We start from the raw sequence: 20,354 nt of genomic DNA, 5'->3' as shown, positions 1-20,354 counted from the left end.
AACAGATCCTTCCCTCACAGCTTCCAAAGGAACCAACCCTGTGGACACCTTGATTTTGGACTTCCAGCCTCCAGAACTGAGACAATAAATTGCTGTTGTTTGAGCCACCCAGTCTGTGGTACTTTGTTATGGCGGCCCTAGCAATTAGTTAATCCATCCACATAAACAATTCCACCTCCCTCATCCTTGCAGGCTGCCCAGAGAATGAAAGATATAGCTGAGGAATCTTCAAAGTTGCCATTTTAACCCCATATTGCATGATTGGAATATAGTTCCTCCAGTTTTAGAGTACGGTAAGAAGACAAGAAAAGGATATTCTCATGATATAAAAAGACGGAGCAAAACTAAGAGAAGTGTCAAAGAGAATTTAGAAATAAAAGCGCCTAGCTTCTGAATACTTTTCCTTTTTTTTGTTTTTTGGGGTTTTTTTTTAAACTTTTTATTTATTTAAGTGTGTTTTTTAGGATCCATCAACTCCAAGTAGTTGTTTCAATCTAGTTGTGGAGGGCGCAGCTCACACGGGCCCATGTGGGGATCGAACCGGCGACCTTGCTGTTAAGAGCACCGCGCTCTAACCAACTGAGCTAACCAGCCACCCCCTGAATACTTGTCTTGATGTAGCATTCCTCTTCATAAGGCTGATAACTCTCCCTGTGGCCTGCAAGAAAGAACTATCACAACTCCTAGGTGCCACGCACACACTCAGCCTCCACTGTAGCTTACAAACCTGAGGCTTCCTTCCATACAAGACCAGCCCAGGCAGACAATTCGCAAGCTGTAAGGAATACCTACAGCTGGGGAAGGTGTGAAATTTTTTTTTTTAATTCATTAAAAGCCATAAAGGAAAACTAATTCCTCAAGATCACAGGCCAAAAAAGTAAAAAATCATGGCTTTTTTCCCTCTTGGATAAAACTAACCATGTCAACCAGCCCATTGTTAACTTACGGATAAAAATTATTTCAGTAAGAACAACAGAGTAAGACAACATTGTCCTACCTAGATAGAAGGAAAGACTTGATCCGGAGAAATGGGAATGGGAAGAAGTAAAAATATGGGCTGGGGTCTGGGTCAGAGGCTGTGTGAGAGGGAAGGGAAAGAGAAAGATGATTCACCAGGAGAAGAGACAGCAGGAGAAAAGGCAGCGGGAGGGAGGCAGCAGGTCAGAGGTGCCACCACCAGGCTTCTGGCCACTGTTCCTGCCCTTCTGTCTGGCTAACAATTAGCCACAGCAACTCAGTGGTCCTACTTACTTAAACCTCTGGAAGCTCCACACTGGATGGGATAAATTCTCCGGGCTGTAAGTGGGGGCATTGGATAAAATCAAGTCTAGGCTGGAAGGGGTCTCTTCTGAAGTGCTGGTTACATAGATGTGTCCACTTTGTGAACATTCAAGGGGCTGACCTCTTACGGTCTGCCCACTTTTCTGCACGATGGCCACACTTAAATAATAAGTGCTGCGGTCTGAACGTTTGTGTTCCCCCACACCCAACCCACCAAATTCACATGTAGGAATCCTACAGCCCAATGTAATGGTGTTAAGAGGTGAGTCCTTCTGGGGCGCTTATGTTAGGAGGGTGGAGCCCTCATAAATGGGATTAGTGCCTTATAAGAGACCCCACATATGAGAGTCCCCTTCTACCATATGAGGCCATAACAAGAAGTCTATGATCTGGAAGAGAGCCCTCATCTGACCACACTGGCACCCTCATCTGACTTCCAGCCTCCAGAACTGTGAGAAATGAATTTCTGTTGTTTATAAGCCACCCAGTCTGTGGCATTTTGTTATAGCAGCCTGAACGGACTAAGGCAGCAAGTGTAATAAAGTCTGTTTACAAAAACAAAAACAAAAACAAAAAAAACAAGTCACCTGGCTGTAAGTTCTGGGTAAGAGGCTCCCACCCTTCTTCAGATGGCCTCCCCTAAGACCAGGAACACTGAGGTCTCTGGTATACTTTCTCTTATTCGTACAGATAGGCCCTTAGAGCTCAAGGGGCATCTTGGTGGCCGTTTGGCCCAATGGACCAGGACAGAGCCAGGTCTCTGCCTCCCTGGGTGGCTTACCCCTCTGCCCACCATCCCACCTGGCAAACTTAACTTTCCCCCCGTTTCCCTGGGCCCTCGTGCTGCATGGGGTGTGAGCAGCCCAGCCCATCCTCTGCCCTTACTGGTGTATCCTTGGGAATGTCTACCAACCCTCTGCACCTGGTTCCCTTGGCTGTAAAAGGATGAGGCCAGCCCACCCGAGTCTCCAGTCTCCTCCAGCTGGATAGGCCACAGGTCCTGGTTGAGAAGCTTTCGTCTGTAATCAAGTAAGGTTTCCACCTCCAGGGCCACTGTTGCCCACCTGCCTCTTCCCTTTTACGTCCCCCGCAAGCTCATCTTACAAAGAGGGGCTCAGTTTGATACGTGATGCCAATCTTTCAAGTATATGATACAAGCACAAGACAAGACTAATTCCTGCCAGCCAGCACAGGGAACAAAAACACACTCTGAGCCTTAGACAAAGGCCTTCGGCTGAATGAGGCTTTTAAACCATCTGCTGAGGTTGTTTTTAGGGGACAGTGTGTCTCATCCTTAGAAGGGGCTGTGAGAACAATGGCCAAGCGATGATGTGGGAGGTTCCCGGGCTTTTCATCTCTAGTTGCAAAATGCCACCCAGCAGCTGGTGGCCATAAAACCAACTGGGATGGGTCCTTGTCACCTTTGATGACTGCAAAACAAACCCTTCTCTGGAGGAGGAGGTCCCCCACCCTCAGCCTTTTGCTCTAGGTGAGCAGCAGCAGGCAGGCTCAGGAATATCAGAGCTACCCCGATTCTTACCCACACTGATTGCAAACATGTCTGTGACTCCTGAGGGACAGGCAGCCCCAGCGTAAGACTACATCTATCCAATGGTACTCCCCAACTCCCCCCATTCCTCAGATTAAACACTTACAGAAAAACCAAAATTTGGAGAGAACAGGAAGATGCAAATAAGTCACCGGATTTCGTGGTTTGTCCTGTCTCACCTTTGGGGTTAGAAGCATGGGGTCATATGATAGCCCTACCCGGAGCTTTTCATCCAGAGCACTAAGAGCAGTGCCTCTCAGACTTTAACCAGGAATCACCTGACTCGGAGGTTCTGACGCAGTGGGTCTGTGGTGGAGCCTGGGAGGCTGGGTTTCTAACAAGTTCCCAGGTGACACCAATGGCGTGAGTCTGTGGACAATGTGAGTGGCAAGTGCTCAGGAGGCCTCCTAGCGCTCCCTTCTTCAGCAAACACTGGGGCTAAGAGAGTGACCATCGCCCTCGATTTTGCAAGTGAGAGATAGAAACGCCGATGTTAAGTGGTTTGCCCAAGACAATTCAGCAAATTAGTGGCAAACGCAAAACAACCTTGTAAAGGTTTAGCCTGTTGGAGGTCACCTGCTCTCCATCACAAGAGAAGCCAGCGGGTCTCGAGTGTGTCGGTACAAAGAATTAAACCTCTCTTTTTTGCTGACCTTTGATAGCCTATATATTTCTGGCCATCATACCAGATGTTTTGTAGTATTTGAATCAGAGAGAAGACTCAGAGTGTCTAGTGGTGAGACTAGAAACCTGACATTTTTATCTCTTGCCAAAGCTGCATAGGGTGTATGGTAGGCAGGTAAAATACAGGATGGCTAGTTGAACCTGAATTTCAGATAGACTAATTTTTGAGTATAATTATATCCCATGCCTACCGAGATATACTTACACTACAGCAAGCATTTGTTGTCTATCTAAAATTTAAATTTAACTGGTGGGCTTGGATTTTTATTTCCCACATCTGACAACCCTAACAGGATGGCAAGGAGGAAAAGGGAGAGTAGGGATTTGGTAACAAGGAACATTTCCTGCTTCACCGCCGCTGACCTTAAAGAAAACCACAAGGGTGCTGGCGTGCGTGGCAAGCACTCCACCAGGACGCCCAACTTCTTACTGTAACGATCGCCCCTCTCCTCTGTCAGCTCATCTCTCTGAATGGAGCTTAATCTTTTTAGCCAACTTATAATGCGACAAAATCATACACTTATAGCTGATGTTAGGAGTTGAACTGTGTCCCCGCAAAATTCATCTGTGGAAGTCCTGACCCCAGAAAATGGCCTGATTTGGAAACAGGGTTATTGTAGTTGTACTCAGTTAAGATGAGGGTGTAGTGGAGCAGATTGGGCCCCTAATCCAGTATGACTGATGTCCTATAAAAAAGGGGAAACTCGGACACAGAGACTGGCAGGCACACAGGGTGAGTGCCATGTGAAGATGGACATTAAGCTGCCACAAGCGAAGGGACTCCCAGAAGCTGGGAGAGAGGCCTAAACAGACCCTTGCCTAGCGCCTTCAGAGGGAGAACAGCTCTGCTGACTTTGATCTTGGACTTCAAGCCTCCAGAACTGTGAGACAATAAATTTCTGTTGTTTAAGCCACTCAATTTGTGGGACTTTTGTTACCGCAGCTCTATAAACAAAAGCTGGGAGCTGGGAAGAAGGGAGTACAAAAGAAGTGGGAGCAAAACAAAACAGGCAAGAAAACTCATCCACATTACCATTAGCTATTTATTTCCCATAGAACTTGAAAACCTCAGCTGCGAGGAGACACAGGAATTGAGACATGGTAGACTACTTTGTATGAAAACATTCACTGGTCTACTAAAATTCTAATTTTAAACATAGAATTGAACAAGTTACACGCTAAAGGAGAAACCTTAGAAATCGGGACTTACCCTGGCTATACAAGAAGGATACATCCCCAAGCACCTCCAGCCTTAAAGAGATTTGGGGGGAGGGTTTTAAAATTCACAGCCTCAACAGAAGTGTTATTGTGCACTGTTTTTTTCCCACGAGAAGTTTGCTTTCCCCCAGTATTTACAAACCAAACATTACTCGACTGGGTTGGTGATTACAGAGCTCAAAACAAAATGAAGCCGGCTATTCTGATTTCACTGTCTCTCTTAATTATTTGCATGTCATATTTCGAATAGCCCCGAATGGCAAGATTTAAACAAAAGATTAGGCGATTGAACAATACGTTAGCCTCTCTTTCTAAAGTAACCGAAACCTCCTCAATTCAGTATGAATTTTAATGTAACTTCACCTTTACCCAGGCCTTGTTCTGGACTGGAGGAGGATTCCACGAGCAGAATTCAATAGCCTCACCCTAGAAACAAGCCAAACCTAGCTGGCTGCAGCCACCCGGGCCTTCGTTTACGAAACACGCCAAGGTGGTTGTTCCTTCCTTGAGGCCTTTCCACATGCTGATCCCTCTGCCTGGAATGTTCTTTGTGGTCAGAACATTCTGCCCAGACCCCCTCCCGATACCCCCAACACAACTTCCTACACATACACAGCTCAAATGTCAGCTTCTCAGAAACATCTTCTGTCATCACCCTTTTATTTTTCCTTATCACATAACCTTCACTACATTTATTATCATTATAATTTATTGTTTGCTTGTGTATTATTGATCCCTCCCGAAGCTAATGGTAAGCTCCATGCGTCAGGGATCAGACGTGTTTTACAAATTATACCCAGGGCCGGTGCACTGGAGGCATACAAATATTTGTCGGGCTTGTTCAAGTGACTAATTATTTAAAACAAACAAATGAAAGCATGGTCTGATCCGTAGTGGTCCCCCTCCCAAACATGGTGGGATGCTCTTTATGCTGAGAGTCTCTGAGTTCAACCCTGGGGCATACAAGAATATGCTTCTCATCCTGGCTGTGAAAGGCATGCTTTTAGGATATCACTAGTCTGCTAATTTCTGTGGGAAAGCTTTCAAACTCAAAAATCTACCCTTTGATCATGACCTGGTTTTACAAATAGTCCCTTCCTATAATACAGGCATGCCCTGGTCACATGTACGTCAACTGTTGTGGTCCCCAGGACAACACTTCCTCACGGTAAATTAATAAAGCAGTATTGGGTCGTGGCATCCTATATAAACTGACTTTGGGAAGAAATGTAGTGAAAATGCCAGCACGACATTTGACAGCTGGGTATCTCTTTATAAATTAATAAATTAGCATTTGAACGTTTTTTAAAAGCCTATGCATTTTAATTTACAAAAAAACTTAGGATTTATGGGTCCTAAGATGGCAGAGGGTATTTTGGCAATACATATATAAAACCTTTAAAATTCACATATTACGTGACCCGGAAATTCCAGTTAATAGGAATTTATCCTAAGAAAATAATCATGAATGCATGCAAAAATTTAGTCACAAGAATGTTTACTTATAGCAATGTCTACAATAAAAACTGGAAACTTAAATATCTAATAATAGGGGATTGAGCACATAATTTGTGGTAATCCCTATTAAGAAACATTCTACTGCTTTTCAAAATGTCTTATTAAATGGATTAAAAATTAATGACATGGAAAAAGTGTTCATCATATGCTAACAGCAAAGAAGTGGGTTATGAATCAATGCTCCAAACTTATAGTTTTTGCTGGGTTATGAGGTTATTTGTGATTTTTATCGTCTTATGTTTATCTGTATTTTATAAATTTCCTCTGAAAGGCATGCATCACTCATGTAAATGTATTCTGAAAAACATTTATTTAAAATTAAACTTTAAGCAGTCACAAAAGGACAAATACTATATGATTAAACTTATATGAGGTACCTAGAATAGTCAAATGCATAGAGACGGAAAGTAAAATGGTGGATGCCAGGGACAGGGGTGGGGGCCTAATTGTGAGCTATTATCTAATAGGTACAGACTTTCACTTTTGCTAGATGAAAAGAGTTCTAAAGATGGACGGTGAGAATGGTTGCACAACAATCTGAATGTACTCAATGCCACTGACCTATACACTTAAAAATGGATAAGATATTATCTGTATTTTACCACAATTAAAAAAAGACATAAAAAATTTAAATCAGTAAATCATAAGAACAGCTAGGGCTAGAGGTGTCTTTGTTACTAGGATTTTCAAGAGCTAGGAATAGAAAAGACTGACTTTGACCTTGGACCACACGACATTGGGCAAGACAATCCATTGTGCCCATCAGGGCTGGAGTGTGCCCTGGGACAAGCAGGCATTTGCCTGGTTTTCCGACTACCGGTGCTGGCCACGGTGTTCCCAGTCTCTTCTTTCATGAGAATAATGTTTTTGTCCTCTCTTTCCAGTGTCCCTTAGTTGATTCTCATATGAAGGCACTGACTTGGCTGCCCCAGAGCCTGGCTACAGCGACTGCAGGGTGGGGGGGGGTGGGGGGCCAGCAAGTCCAAGTCCAGAAACGATTCGTGGCTCCATAGGCCATGGTTTAAGGGATTTGCCCCCGAAGTCCTTCAGCTAATCGTTGGTGGAGCCAGGCAAAGAAAGGAACCTCTCCTTAGAGTCTAGACAATTCACCTCGATACTACAGAATGAACAGGAGAGAACTAAATTCGGCTAAGAAAAATTCCTTCTTTACTGATTGGCGCTTTGCAACAAGAAAGAGGAGCAACGTCTGCTTCCTGGTGGTGGGACCCAAGAACCCTTGCGGAGCCGTGGCTGAGGGCTGCAGAGCCGTGGCCGACGGTTGGATGCGGCCTGCAGCTATGTCTTGGCAGTGGTAGGATGCTGAGTTTAAGTATCTGAAAAGTTCACACATGTACACAGGAAAAGAAAGTTTCCCAAGTCCTTCAGAGTTAACAGGGCCAGAGAAAGAGACTAGTGTTTTGCTTACCTGCTGTAGGCATGCTAACGTTATACTGAGGTAAAATAAATAGGAAGGCAGTCTTGGCAGTGACCTGTAAAATAAAGGGAAAAGGTTCCAATTTAGCTTCTTGGTCACATCAAAAGAATCAAATGGCGCCTGCTACCAGCCCCAGGACCCATCCCTTTTACATCTCAGACCAACAGGCCTATCCAATGAAGAGTTGCCTAATGCACAGTTAACACCATTTCTTTTTCCCTTCAATTTTTCTTTAATGACGTCCCTCCCAACACCTGCACTAAAAACAAACAAAACAATCCTGGGCCGTGGATGGTACCTGGAGTTCTACTCACTGCAGATGGAATGAAACAAGCTGTGCTTGGCCAGCTGAGAGCTCACAAGCTAAGGGTACAAATCTGTCTGCCATTCGTTCGTTCATTCATTCATTCATTCATTCATTCATTCAAGTATTTATTAAGTTAATTTTGGTATCCAGCATTATGGAAAACCAAAACTAATAGAGCATGATGAGCTCACAGCCATCTGGAAGCCTAGGACCTCGCTGAGGTTTCCACAAACACATTGGTTAACTGCACCAGTGGACAGCAGCCTCAAAAGCCTAAATCTGAGCTTCAGAAACAGAGAATTCTAGCTGCTAATTTCACATCTACTCTACTGTGGGGCATGGGCAAGCCATTAACACCCTGCACTGCTGGTTTATTTCGAAAGCTGCCTTTAAAATCTTAGCTGTACTATGAAAAAGCTGTGGTTGTCACCTGGTTATTAACGGCCAAATCAGTACTCTGGCAATTTAGCCTGCAGGGGAGAGATTACAAAATGTGGGGATTTGTAGGTTGGACTCAAGAATCAGCTGCCTGGGTTCTAACTGCCTCTGCCATTTGCTGGCTGCATAACCACAAACAAGTATCTTACACCTCGAGCCTCACTCTTCCTGTCTGTAAGATCAGGGATATCTGGAGTACCCCTGCTGGTCTGGGTGACATTGTCTAAAGCTCCCCAGATGTTTTTGATACGCAGCTGGGGCTGAGAAACACCACCCATACGACTCTGCAGCATGCGAGAGGCCAGGGAGGAAGAGGCATGGCCCAGGCCTTTTCCAGGAGGCCTCTGGTGACACCTCATCATAAAGAGTTACTGCTGCTCCTCTAAACAAAAAGGCTTGAACAATGCACCGTGGGTGTGACAGGAACACTGGGTGTGACAAAAGCAGCATGAAAACCAGGAATGATGCATTTACAGCCCCTCTGCGTCACTAGGACTCCTGACGTACAGGGAGAGGTTACTGTCCTCGGCCTTCTCTATCCACTAAAGAGCAAAACTCTCCAATCAACAAGACCCGTTTCTCTATAGGGGGGTGCCGTCTGCTCTTTGTACACAGCAAGGCAGGAGCCTTTTTCTGTGTGTGTGCTATTGTGTCAGACGTGTTCTGTCACGCTTGCAGGGAAAAGGTCAAATGGGACTAGGTATCAGAACGCGCTCTGGAAAACACAAAGCCCTATCCGAATATACAGGTCTTCCTTACCCCCACCCCCAAATCTGATTACTGTTGTCCCCAAGACCTTTTTCAGGGCATTCCTGACCTCCCTTCCAGTCCAATCGCCTCTATTTGTTTAGAAACAGATATACTCTGTTTCAGCCAAAATGCACTACTCAGTACTTCCTTGTGGAGGTTTTAGCCCCTCTCACTTTGTATCCCATTTCCATACCCTCCCTAACACCCCCCCCCCCAAAAAAAAAAATCCCCTATAGATCAGAACCTCACTCATCTTTCATAGCCCAGCTCAACTGTAACCCCTCTGCAAAGCCTCCCCCACCGGTTCATAGGGTGTGATGTCTTCTTCCGCCGGAAGTGCTCTGTACCATACCCCACTGTGCCATCATTTCCATATACTCCTTTATAGTTCTCCTCAGGTAGCATTTCTCGAAGGCAGAGAGTGTGCTGTCTCGTCTGTCCTCAGATCCTTCTCAAGAAACTAACTCCCTTGCATATAGTACATGCTCAGTAACTGCTCACTGAATAGGAGGAAAAATCAAACGCTGAGTCTGTGCTGGCTTGCTTCATTCACTCAACTGTATTTGTTCCCCAGTGCTGTCACTCGAGCTGACCTCTGTCAGCTGTCTGTCACCCACAGCCTTCTCCTTGAGACCTATCCAGCTGCTACACCACCTGAACTCCACCAGCACCACTGCTCCAGCCTTGGTGGTCTCTCCCTGCATGAACTCTTGCTCACACTGGTCATCCTGGACCCGCCCACCTGTCTCTACTGTCTGCCATGACTCCTTTGAGGGTAAATCTTGTCTTCTCAGGCTGAAACCCCTGCGAGGGAAGATCACAGGAAGCTGGACAAAATGAGAGAAAGAAACGAGAGAAGCGAAAGGCAGGTGGGCAGGCAAGAAGAAGATATTTACCTAACACGGTACCATACTCTAGGCACAAATCTTTCATTCGGTTTCATTCAGGAAATACGCTCGGCTTTTAAGTTCATGGAGTCGAGAGGAGTGGACCTCATGGGGTTTTGACTGACCAGCATCCATTCCCTCTTCCTAATGGCCCTACGGCGTCCTAAGGAAACAACTCTCCCCAGCTGTGTTAGAACAGAGTGTGGGGAGGGGGATGTCATGTGGTGACTACATTCCTCCTAGAGAGATGAAGGGACCATAACCTCTCCCCAGGACAGAAGACCAGCCAATCAGACACACTCTCCTGGGCTCTGAATCTTGGGTGGGAATGAAGGAAGTGCTGGTCAGTGCTGTGTACCCATGCAGATTGTTCTGCTGTGGTTCCCACACCCCTGCCCCTGGAGCGCCCCTTATCCCCAGTCAACCACGTGAACCCCCAGAGAGCTTCCTTAACTTGACCGGAGTCCATTTCTAAGATGCATTATAATTCCGTGCATGGAGGCTGGGGTTCAACCCTGACTGCACATTCGAATCCCTGGGGGAGCTTTTAAGATCTCTATGTCTGGGACACCCCCAGCCAATTAAGCCTAACTCTTTGGGGCATGACCATGTTGGCAGGCTCCCCAGGGCATTCCAATGTGCAGCCAAGCCTGACAGCCACGCATGCAGAAAGTGTCCCTCGTCATCCTCTCAAACCAGCCCTCTACCCAGCCTCTGTCTCAGAACCTTTTCTGTGTCCTTCCAAGAATTTATTTAATTTAATCGATGTTTTAATTTTTAACTTCAAAAGAAATACCATTCTTTAAAAAATTTAAACGATTCAGAAATATGAAAAAAAAATAAAACACCCTAATATTCAGTCTATGTTTTGCTTTCCCTCCTTTCCCCAGCCCATATTCATGTCTCCATCTCCCTTCACATGTTTGGGGCCAATTCTCTGAGAGCTTTTCCTATGAATCTATCCATTTGGAATTTATTTCATTTTATTTTGACATTATAACTTGGACTGTGTTTATACAATTTGACCCAAGGGATTAAAGAGTGAAAACATTTTTAAAGAGCTACAACTTATTAAATGATATTTAAATCACTTTTTTAGCTCTGTTGATCAAACGGTTTTTGCAGTACCATATAGACCCCACGTACAAATCTACTCAATGTATAGGAAAGTATTCATAATAGTTACATGGGAAATCTGCAGGTCCACCACTTGTTTACTAATGCCAACATATAAATAAGTGGTTATATAATAAAATTTTCCTCATACATGCTACTGATTTTCATTCATATTTCCCAGAGGGTTACCCCTGATGTTTCACATTAAAAAGCTCAGCCAAATAAAATGTGCTCTCTGCGAGAGTGTATATAAATGCACAGAGTCTACTACTCTAACTTCTGAAAGAATCATCCCACTTTTTATTAAAGGAAGATAGACATTTGGTATATGGATTGTACATACAGTCTTGCCCTGGTCCTGCATATACAATCAATTCTTGGTATTCACAGTAGTTGTGTTCTATGAAGTCACTGCGAACGCTGAATTAGCAAATACGGTTGAACCACTGATCCTAGGGGAAATACAGAGTTCGGTTCCTACGAGTCTCTGGTCGCAACATTTCCATTACCTGATCAATATATAACCTTGTTTGGTGTGTGCTTTTGTTGAAAGATGCCGTATTATTTAATATATCTCGTTGAAGTGGGAACACTAAATGCGCAGCCAACAACGCTATAACTCATGCCTGAAGGAAGCTTATCGAACACACGTACATACTCTCTAAGACACGTCACAGCCTTCTTGTGCTTGGAACACGAGACAGCACTTCAGCACGATGTGTGAGGGCCATTTTAAACAGCAAAGTCACCAAGAAAAAGCACAAAAAATGCAAAACCTGGGGCACAAAAAAGAACATTTGCTTATGGGGGAGCTGAAACAAACAGGTGGCCGAGCACCACCTTATTAGACCTCAGCTGGGAATGTGCTCATCGGGTGACTCACATGTTTCACGGCTCTGTCCAGGTCCACAAGTGACCCCCACACCGCTGGGAGTACTGATTTTAAGGTTAATAAATAAATCTTAGTGACTAGGAACACTAGCAGATACACAATCTGGGAAGAATGAGAGCAAGTGCACTGGGGCAAACCCAGCTCCACCAGGGTCAGGATTTTTTCCCTTTCAGCACCTTGATTGAGGTATAATTTACACACCATAAAATTCACCCATTGTAAGTACACAGCTTTAGGGGGTTTATCTTTACTTGTTCCTAAACTCTCCCTTCACTGGAATGTAATTTCTTGGAAAGTGGGGATCTTCCTTGCCTTGATTATCTTCAAACCCTAGCCTGAAATAGTGCCTAGAACACAGCCAGTGCTCAGTGAGCCCGTGAAATGAATATACTGATTAAGCAGGAGAAGCAGTATTGTGCTCAGTTACCTGACTCTCAGCCTGTCTGTCATCTGTCCACATTTATTATACTCGTCTCCTGCAGGCTCTCTCTCTCTCTCTCTCCCTGGGCGCCATCCCAGTGCCGAGCACGTAGTAGGTATCTCACTAATACCTATTTGATGAACGAATACTGCAAGCAGCTCTAATATTTAGTAACTACAGATGAATGGTTAACAAAAGCTTTCTGAACATGAATAGGATCTAGGAGTGTGATTAAGGCAAAAATACTAGCTTCCAGTATTTTTCCATCCCTACCCCTCTGGTAGTAGCAGCAGAAACCATTCCAAACCATGCATGTTTCTTTGTCGGCAGCCATGCTTGCTCCCACTTTACTGTGTCTCAGAGCAAGATGATGTCAGTCTCCCTGTTTACAGACAGAGGAGTGAAACCCGGGGCACAGAGAGGTAAAGTGGCCTCCCAAGCAAGACCTCAGAACTTTACAAGCAGAAAAGGCAACACTCAATTTGATTTTTTAAAAGTTTGTTCCAAAGACAAATGTAAGATACACACAATACGGTACATTAAGTAAAACAGCAATATAAATAGAGGCAGGAGAGGATCCAAAATATATATTGAAGACAAAGAGAAGGATCAAGGAATGAGACCAATCCACATAAATGCATCCCGGGACGTCCTACTCATTGGCTAAAGGTGGCCAGAAATTTGGCTCTCAGTTTTCTCAAAGCCATCTGAAGGGGGAAGGCGTGATCGGCTACTGGATTCACTACATCCATGAATTAAAAAAAAACAACAACAAAAACTATCCAAAAAAGCAATTCTACTTCTCTAGCATAAATACTATTCTCTGTGCTGTAAAAGGCCCCTTTGGCACCCCAAAAGTTCATTCTACAACCCTCTCCAAACCTCAAACCAGGGATAAAACAACGAATAAGCTCCTCCCTGCAAGCGCTGCTTGGGGTTCACGTAACACCGAGGTCTGAGAAACAGGAGCCCATTAAAAATGTCATTCCAATTATCTCCCATCCCTCTAAGGTGTTTATAGGAAACGTTATTCGTTTAATAGCATTCTAAATGCCACGCTCAGTGGGTGAAAGGTTAAAAGTGACAAAGTGCTAATACATGACTGCAAAGGGAGGACACTAAATTATGTAGGAGGGTCTCTCTCTCTCTCTCTCTCTCTTTCTCTCTCTCTCTCTCTCTCTCACACACACACACACACACACACACACACACACACACAGCTTCATTGAACTTTTAACTAAAACAGGGCATCAAGCACAAAGCAGTGACATTGAGCGTGCTTGTGTAGCCAAAACAAAATCCAAACTGCACCACATGCTATGTTCTATGTGAATCTGAGCCCTTGGTGGCAACCAGACCAAGGATGCTGGTGAAATAGCTGCTTTCGGCAAAGTGTAGTGAACTGGGAAGGCTCAAGTCCTAGTTCAGCTGAAGGGCAGCTGAGTGACCTCAGGCAAGGTATTTTACCTCTCTGGACCCCCGTTTTCTCATCCATTAACACAACAACAGCAGTTAAAGTTATTAAGTGCTTACTTAGTGCCGGGACTGATTGTGAGCGCTTTATATAAATTATCTCATGTGGTCCTCACAATGCCCATACAAGGCAGACACTAATAATATCTCCATTTTACAGACATGTGGGAAGGACGAGACCAGCTGAGGTGGTTAGAATGGAGGTCCTCAAAGGTCCTCTCCAGCCTCAGCTCCAAAAGGCTCTCATTTCCTGATTCCACTTCTTTGTCAACACCAAAAACACAGTCTTACACGGATAACTTGCTGAGAGGTCTCCCCAAACATTGAAAATACATTACTGCTTCTCCATCTTGTGAAGACCAGGTCTGGGTATCATCTAGTCTGACAGAGAGAGAAAGTAAGTTAAACTCTCAAGTTAACCAGCCTGCCAGCCACGGGGCCCACCTAGAGTTCCAAGTGCCCCAATCTGTTCTATTTTCACTGTAAGTTGATACCTGGGCACCAAAGATGAAAGAGAAGAACTGTGATGAAAGCAGTCTCATCACATTCCTTTTAGATAGTATTCAATCCTTTGGTTTGGTATATTCTGTTTATTTCTTAGCAGGCACAGCCACGTGCTGGCACTTAAAAAGGGGCCGTTTTGGTAGACATGCCACTGAGGACAGGATAGGGTACAAGAACTTGTTTTCAGAGAAGCAGTTCTGCTCGAAACACTTTCTGTCCTATGAACCCTGGCATTCCCACCTAAGGGCCGAAACACAGAGTAGTGTGTGGCAGAAGCAGAACCCCCATGGCTGACAGCACGGACACCCGTTTCCTGCTTCCTTAGAAGCACAGGTAAAGCCAAGTGAAATCTCTCGCCGCTCAGCCTGTTCTCAGGAAGCCAAACACAGTCTCGACTCCGGCTTTCCCCAAATTGATTTTGCATCTTTCTGCTGAGGTGGTGGATAGGAAAATTTCAGTCAGACAGGAAAACATTTGAAAGTTACGCCCAATTGGTGGGGAAGAGGTTTTTTTTTTTTTTTTTCTTTCCTTAATAAAGGAGTCTTTTAGCCATTCTTTCCTGGACTGTTCGCTCCCCGAGGTTCTTGCTTCATGGGAAGCCCATGTGTCCGGCTCATCACCTGCACACGCGTGTTTATGGCTGGGACTCGATGTACGCGGTTTGCAGCCCCTCCGTTTACTCAACAGAAGGCAGATCCAGCTGAAACAAAGATGCTTTTTACTCTTGCTTTCTGAAATTCTCCATTTTGGATGACCAGAGGCTGCTGAGTTCTGACAGTACCTTTCTGTGTGCCCAGAGATTCTGGTTTTCTCACTTGGAAAACTGCCTTGATCTAAGAATTAAGCAAAACTAAACACACATACGACAGATTCTCTCCAAGCCCCTGTTCACAATGCTGAATAGACTCACTATCAACATCATATGATCATAATTTTGTATTAGATTAATAAGTGACAATGTATATTTATGAGAAAAACCCGTAATCAGAATAGCTACAATAAAATTATATTACTTGCTTTATTATAGTCATTGGTCACAAAATCTAAACTTTATATTGGGATACAGAGGTATTTAGAAAGAAGCATTTTAAAAATCTTTGAACGTGGGCTTTTAAAAGATACATCTGAAGATTAAACTTGCCATGCTACCTACCCCCAATCTGGGAAGTTAATCAAGCACTGAAAAATAGGAGGTGGATTAGGGATGGCCCTTCCCCACTTCCTACATAGCCACAAATTAATTATAACTTTAAGAAGACTGCATATTTATGCAATCTATGCTTGCATAGATTGAACTTGACCTACTATATGTCTTATAGATAGCCTTAGGTAAAATATATAAGTCACATGAAATAAATATATTTCTACTCTGAAGGCCTTAATATGCCATATTTTGTCATGTATAATGTGCTCCCGTATACAATGCCCACCCACGTTTTTGGCCCAAACTTGCGGGGGGAAAAAATCTTTCATTTTAATGTTTTACTAGTACCCATGTATAATGCACATTCTTATTTTTCCTCTCACAAATTTGGGCCAAAACCGTGTGCATTATACACGGCAAAATACAGTCTACACCCTCATCTCCCTCAAAAAAGAGCCTTGGATCAATATATCTAATACTCTTACTGACTATATATTTCACTCTCTTTCACCTTCCCCCAATAGCTTTCCCCTTGTTTGGATAGCACAGCATACCCATAAACCATTCCTCGTGAAAGCTAAAAACTACAGATAAAGAAATACACAATTTTGAAGAATATCAATATTTTTAAATTGTATTTCTCTTACATCATATGGCAGAGTTCAGATTTTTAGTTGCTTTATAGATATTCATAAAACACACACATTGGTTGGGACAAAACTGTTTTACTTTTGGCCAAAAGCCACCTGTTCGGATGCAGTATCATCTTTAAAATAAATTAAAAAACAAAAACAGAAAAAAGAAAGGGTTCACAGTGTAGAATTTTAGGCTGGGAGTGATTTGGGGAGAGTTAAGATTAAGCAACATTGAAAACTTGATTGCAGAAATGGAACCGCTGCACCAATGCACCACAGTGTCATTTTAGCTGCTGTTTTGAAAGAAGCTTTAGCTCCATAACACAGGAAACACAAAGAGAGGGGCTAATTCTAATTGTCACAGATGTGTCTGCCGACAGCCAGTCACTAACCATAGGCAATCGTCAAGAATGAATGTCAGGGTCCAAGAAACTTATGGCATTTCCTGGTATTTGGGAAATGAAAGGATTATTCAGGGGCTCCAAAGACCCAGGGTAGCTGGACCAGGCGGGTCCTGGTGCATTTGCTTTCATTTGCTTATTTACTCTTAGGGAAGGAAAGAGTAGGCAGACAGTGATCTACTGCAACCACTTTTAATTACTCTCTACCATCTGGAAAGTTTCCTAATCAAAACATTAGCATGTAGATCTCCATGTTTTGACTGAAGAGACCAGCATGTGGATTAGAGCTTGCTAGAAAAACGAACTTTGAGTTCACAGTAACGGACCAAAGTGAAGCCGTGTCCACAGGCCATAAACCAGGCCTGTTCACACAGGGAGCCTTCACAAGCCTCTAGGTGTTTGCGTCGGGGGCACAAAGAGAGAGACCCTATCTGAGGGTCTCCACCATCACCCATATTTAAACTGAGCAAACGAGGGCTGGAAGGCAAACTAGTTTTTTTAAAAAATAAGTTATTCTGTTGGAATTGTAGATGTGTGATATCTGTTGTCCCCCTTTCCGCACACCCCTACTCCACTGAGGGGTGTGTGAATGAAAGACATTAAGTGATGGGTCCCAGTGAACTGGCCACCTGTGGTACCATTCTAATACCACTAAGAGCCTTATTCTTCCACACACAGCAGGAAGTTGCAGTCAGGCCCAGGAGCTCTGGGTATGCATCTTGATTCTGACTCACATTTATTTCCTACCACCTTGCATTACAACAATGTACCCCACTCCTAGGGACCAGGCATTATAACCCCATTCTGGGCTGGCAGCCAGCCCCTTCTGCATGAGTCTGCAAAGACCTACCAAGGACCTCCCGCATGAGGGCACCTGATAAGTAGAACTTAACGATGATGATTTGATTCAGCTGAATTAAATCAAGGTCAAAAAGGCTAATGAAAAACATCCACCACTCAACTATCCCTTTTCATTAGCAAATAATATTCACAAGGGGATTTTCCAAATCGTCTTCAAAGTGGAGAAGGAAAATAACAACATAAAAGGCAAGAGTTGCCAGGAAGATGTGCTACAGATAAACAGAAAATACAAATCTAACTCTAAAGGCACAGCCTGAGGTAAACACTACCCACACTCTGCCAGTCCCTCCATACCCCTAAACCGAATAAACAAAGTCTAGTTAAATATTGAGATTTAAGGTGAAATGCCGTATTCCAAGATAGCTCTCGGTCTCTCTCTCACATACATGTACACACACATACAATAGCAATATACATTACTACAAACTTTCATTTTATTAATTGAAAGTGGTATTTTCAATAACATGTAAAAAGCCATGGTGTTTTTTCTCAGCCTCTCAGCACCCCAGGAGGCTGACTGTGACCTCAAACAGGGGAAAAGCAGCCCAGGAAGAAAACCTAACATCAGAGGGAATGCCCTCTACTCCCCACTTCAAACACCATCCCAGGCAGGAAAGTTACCACAAAAATTCAGAGCCCAGTCAGACGAATCAGTATGCAGACACTCATGTCAACAAAATAAAATCATCATTATTAGAGGTTACATACAGGTAGTTTGGAGGACCAGAAGGGGGGGGGGGTCCCCTGACTGGACAGGGACTGAGCCCCCTTCTACTCCCACGGAGAATATCCCCAATGAGGTTCTGCCTGACCCGTACCCTGAAGGGACAGACAAGCCAAAAGAAGGCAGGAAGGGGCTGTGTGCACTAAGGTAGAGAAACAGGAGAAATATGACTCCCAGAGAAAAGGAATGGTTTGTGTGTGAAAGGCGATGAGGCTGGAAGGCTGGCAAGAACCAGGTCTATGAAGGGCCCTTTATGACAGGTATAAAAATTGGACTTTATCCTACTTGTACGAGGTAGCCACTGACTATTTTAAGCAGGGAATAAGACAATGAGATTTCCATTGCAGGGAGCACATTCTGCTCTGGAGAAGGGGAGGAGAGCCAGGCAGTATGGACCACAGTTAGGAAGGATGTTGCTGAAAGAAGGGATAAAGCAGGCCCGGATGAAGGTAATGGTAATAGACACAGGACAGTGATTTTCCAATGACTCAATGGCCCCATAAATTAAGGTGAGGGAGTGGTCAAGAGTGGTGCCCTGGCCTTGTTCAGGAAAGAGACACATAAGCATGTAACTTAAACACAATGTGCTAGGTGTTCTGATGGTTATTCAGAGTGGTGTAGATGGTGGTATCATCCGCTGAGAGAGAAAATAGCAGCAGCCCAGGGGCTAGGAGGGGGAGGGGAGGAAGAGACTGCAAAGGACCAGTCAGAGGTCAGAGGAAACCCAGAGGGACCCCAGCAGCCAGGGGAGGAGACCTTGTAAGGAGTCTGTGCTTCAGCCAGGTAGACTCTGGGGAGGTCCAGCCAACCTGGAACTGACGTGGGGGCTACACAAGGGCAACGGTCATTTTTCTTTTTTTTTCTTCTGATGGCTGTAATGGTGCTCAGCACACAGTAGGGCTTCAATACATATTTGTGGAATGAATGACCACATAAACAGTCTATCACATTCGGGAACCAAAGGTCCCCAGGAACCTTGCTGAGTAAACGATGGAGGAAAGGAGGAAGCAGAAACTGGTGGCCATGGTGCCCTGGAAGTGGCAGAGGGGAGACCAAAGGCTGTACTGCTTGTTGGGGCAGCCAGGAGCTAGAAGGGGTGGGAAATCAGGAAGGGTCCGGAGAAGCTTGAACCTCTGTGTAGTAAGAAGAAAGACCACAAGAGAGAAAAGGGGTTGGATATGCAGAAAAATAAGGGGAGAATCAGACAAGAAGATACCACATGAAGAGGTATTTGTGTTTCTTCAGGAAGTGAGATCCAGGAACACAGGAGAGGGGTATCCAAGGGGAAGCACTGGCCCTGGGCAGCTTCCCTGTCAGGCCCCACAGCCATCCCGTTCCCCAAGTTCTCTGCTCCCTCTGACGTTCTGACACTTGTCTGGAGATAGAGACGATGCTCAATTAATCCCCCTGGAATTCATGTGACTCAGAGCAGGAAAACAGGAAGTTGAGGAATATGGAAGACGTGGGGAGAGAGGCAAAAACAAAATTAACATCCTTCCCCCCACTTCATATTCACAAGGGGACTAGGAAATGTTTCTGCTCCCTATTTAAAGAATTCTTTTGAAGGAGTGCTGCACTGCCACTCTCAGCACGACTTTACTTCTAGTCATTTCCCAAGAGGGAAAGGCAGGGCCACCTGGATGGATGGACAAAAGGATGGCTGTTCTGCAGGTTCCCAGGCGGGGAATTGTTAGGGTGCCAGCCAGAAGGCCATCGGGAGGCCTCCAGCTTCCTATCAGTCTATCAGCTTTTACTGTCTCTGGCTGAACCGATGGGGTTCAGAGTCAGGGCCTGCAGACATGCAGATAAGCATCTGGCCATGGGCCACGCTCTAAGGCCTGAAGTGATTGCCACCAGAGCCACAGGGGTGATTCCAGGGCTTTCTCTTGGATCTGACAATGGCCCCATCAGGATTTCCACACAGATGTGTCAAGGAGAGCATCAGACAGACACATGTGCATCTGTGTGGGTTTATAGGGTGTGTGTGTACAAAGCTGGATGATAAGACATTTTCAGACCCCAGACAGATTTAGCACTGACTCTAGAAGAACTGAATGTAAAAAATATATAAACTCAATTCTTCAGGCACAAAATATTTATGGAGCACATGCTCTGG

General features: G+C 44.6%; 1 protein-coding gene across 1 annotated transcript in view; it reads right to left on the bottom strand.

Annotated features, from left to right (window-relative positions):
- The window catches only part of TRAM2 (translocation associated membrane protein 2), a 76,929-nt gene that overhangs the window by 29,751 nt on the left and 26,824 nt on the right, over nt 1–20,354 (bottom strand). The window contains exon 2 of the mRNA XM_019734701.3: nt 7,677–7,740. Within this exon, the coding sequence (XP_019590260.1) occupies nt 7,677–7,740 (64 nt within the window). The remainder of the gene's footprint in view (nt 1–7,676; nt 7,741–20,354) is intronic.

The sequence above is a fragment of the Rhinolophus sinicus genome, chromosome 2 (assembly GCF_057876585.1).
Source record: "Rhinolophus sinicus isolate RSI-liver-muscle chromosome 2, RSI-T2T, whole genome shotgun sequence".
NCBI lineage: Eukaryota > Metazoa > Chordata > Mammalia > Chiroptera > Rhinolophidae > Rhinolophus > Rhinolophus sinicus.
This window is presented reverse-complemented; position numbering and strand designations above follow the sequence as displayed.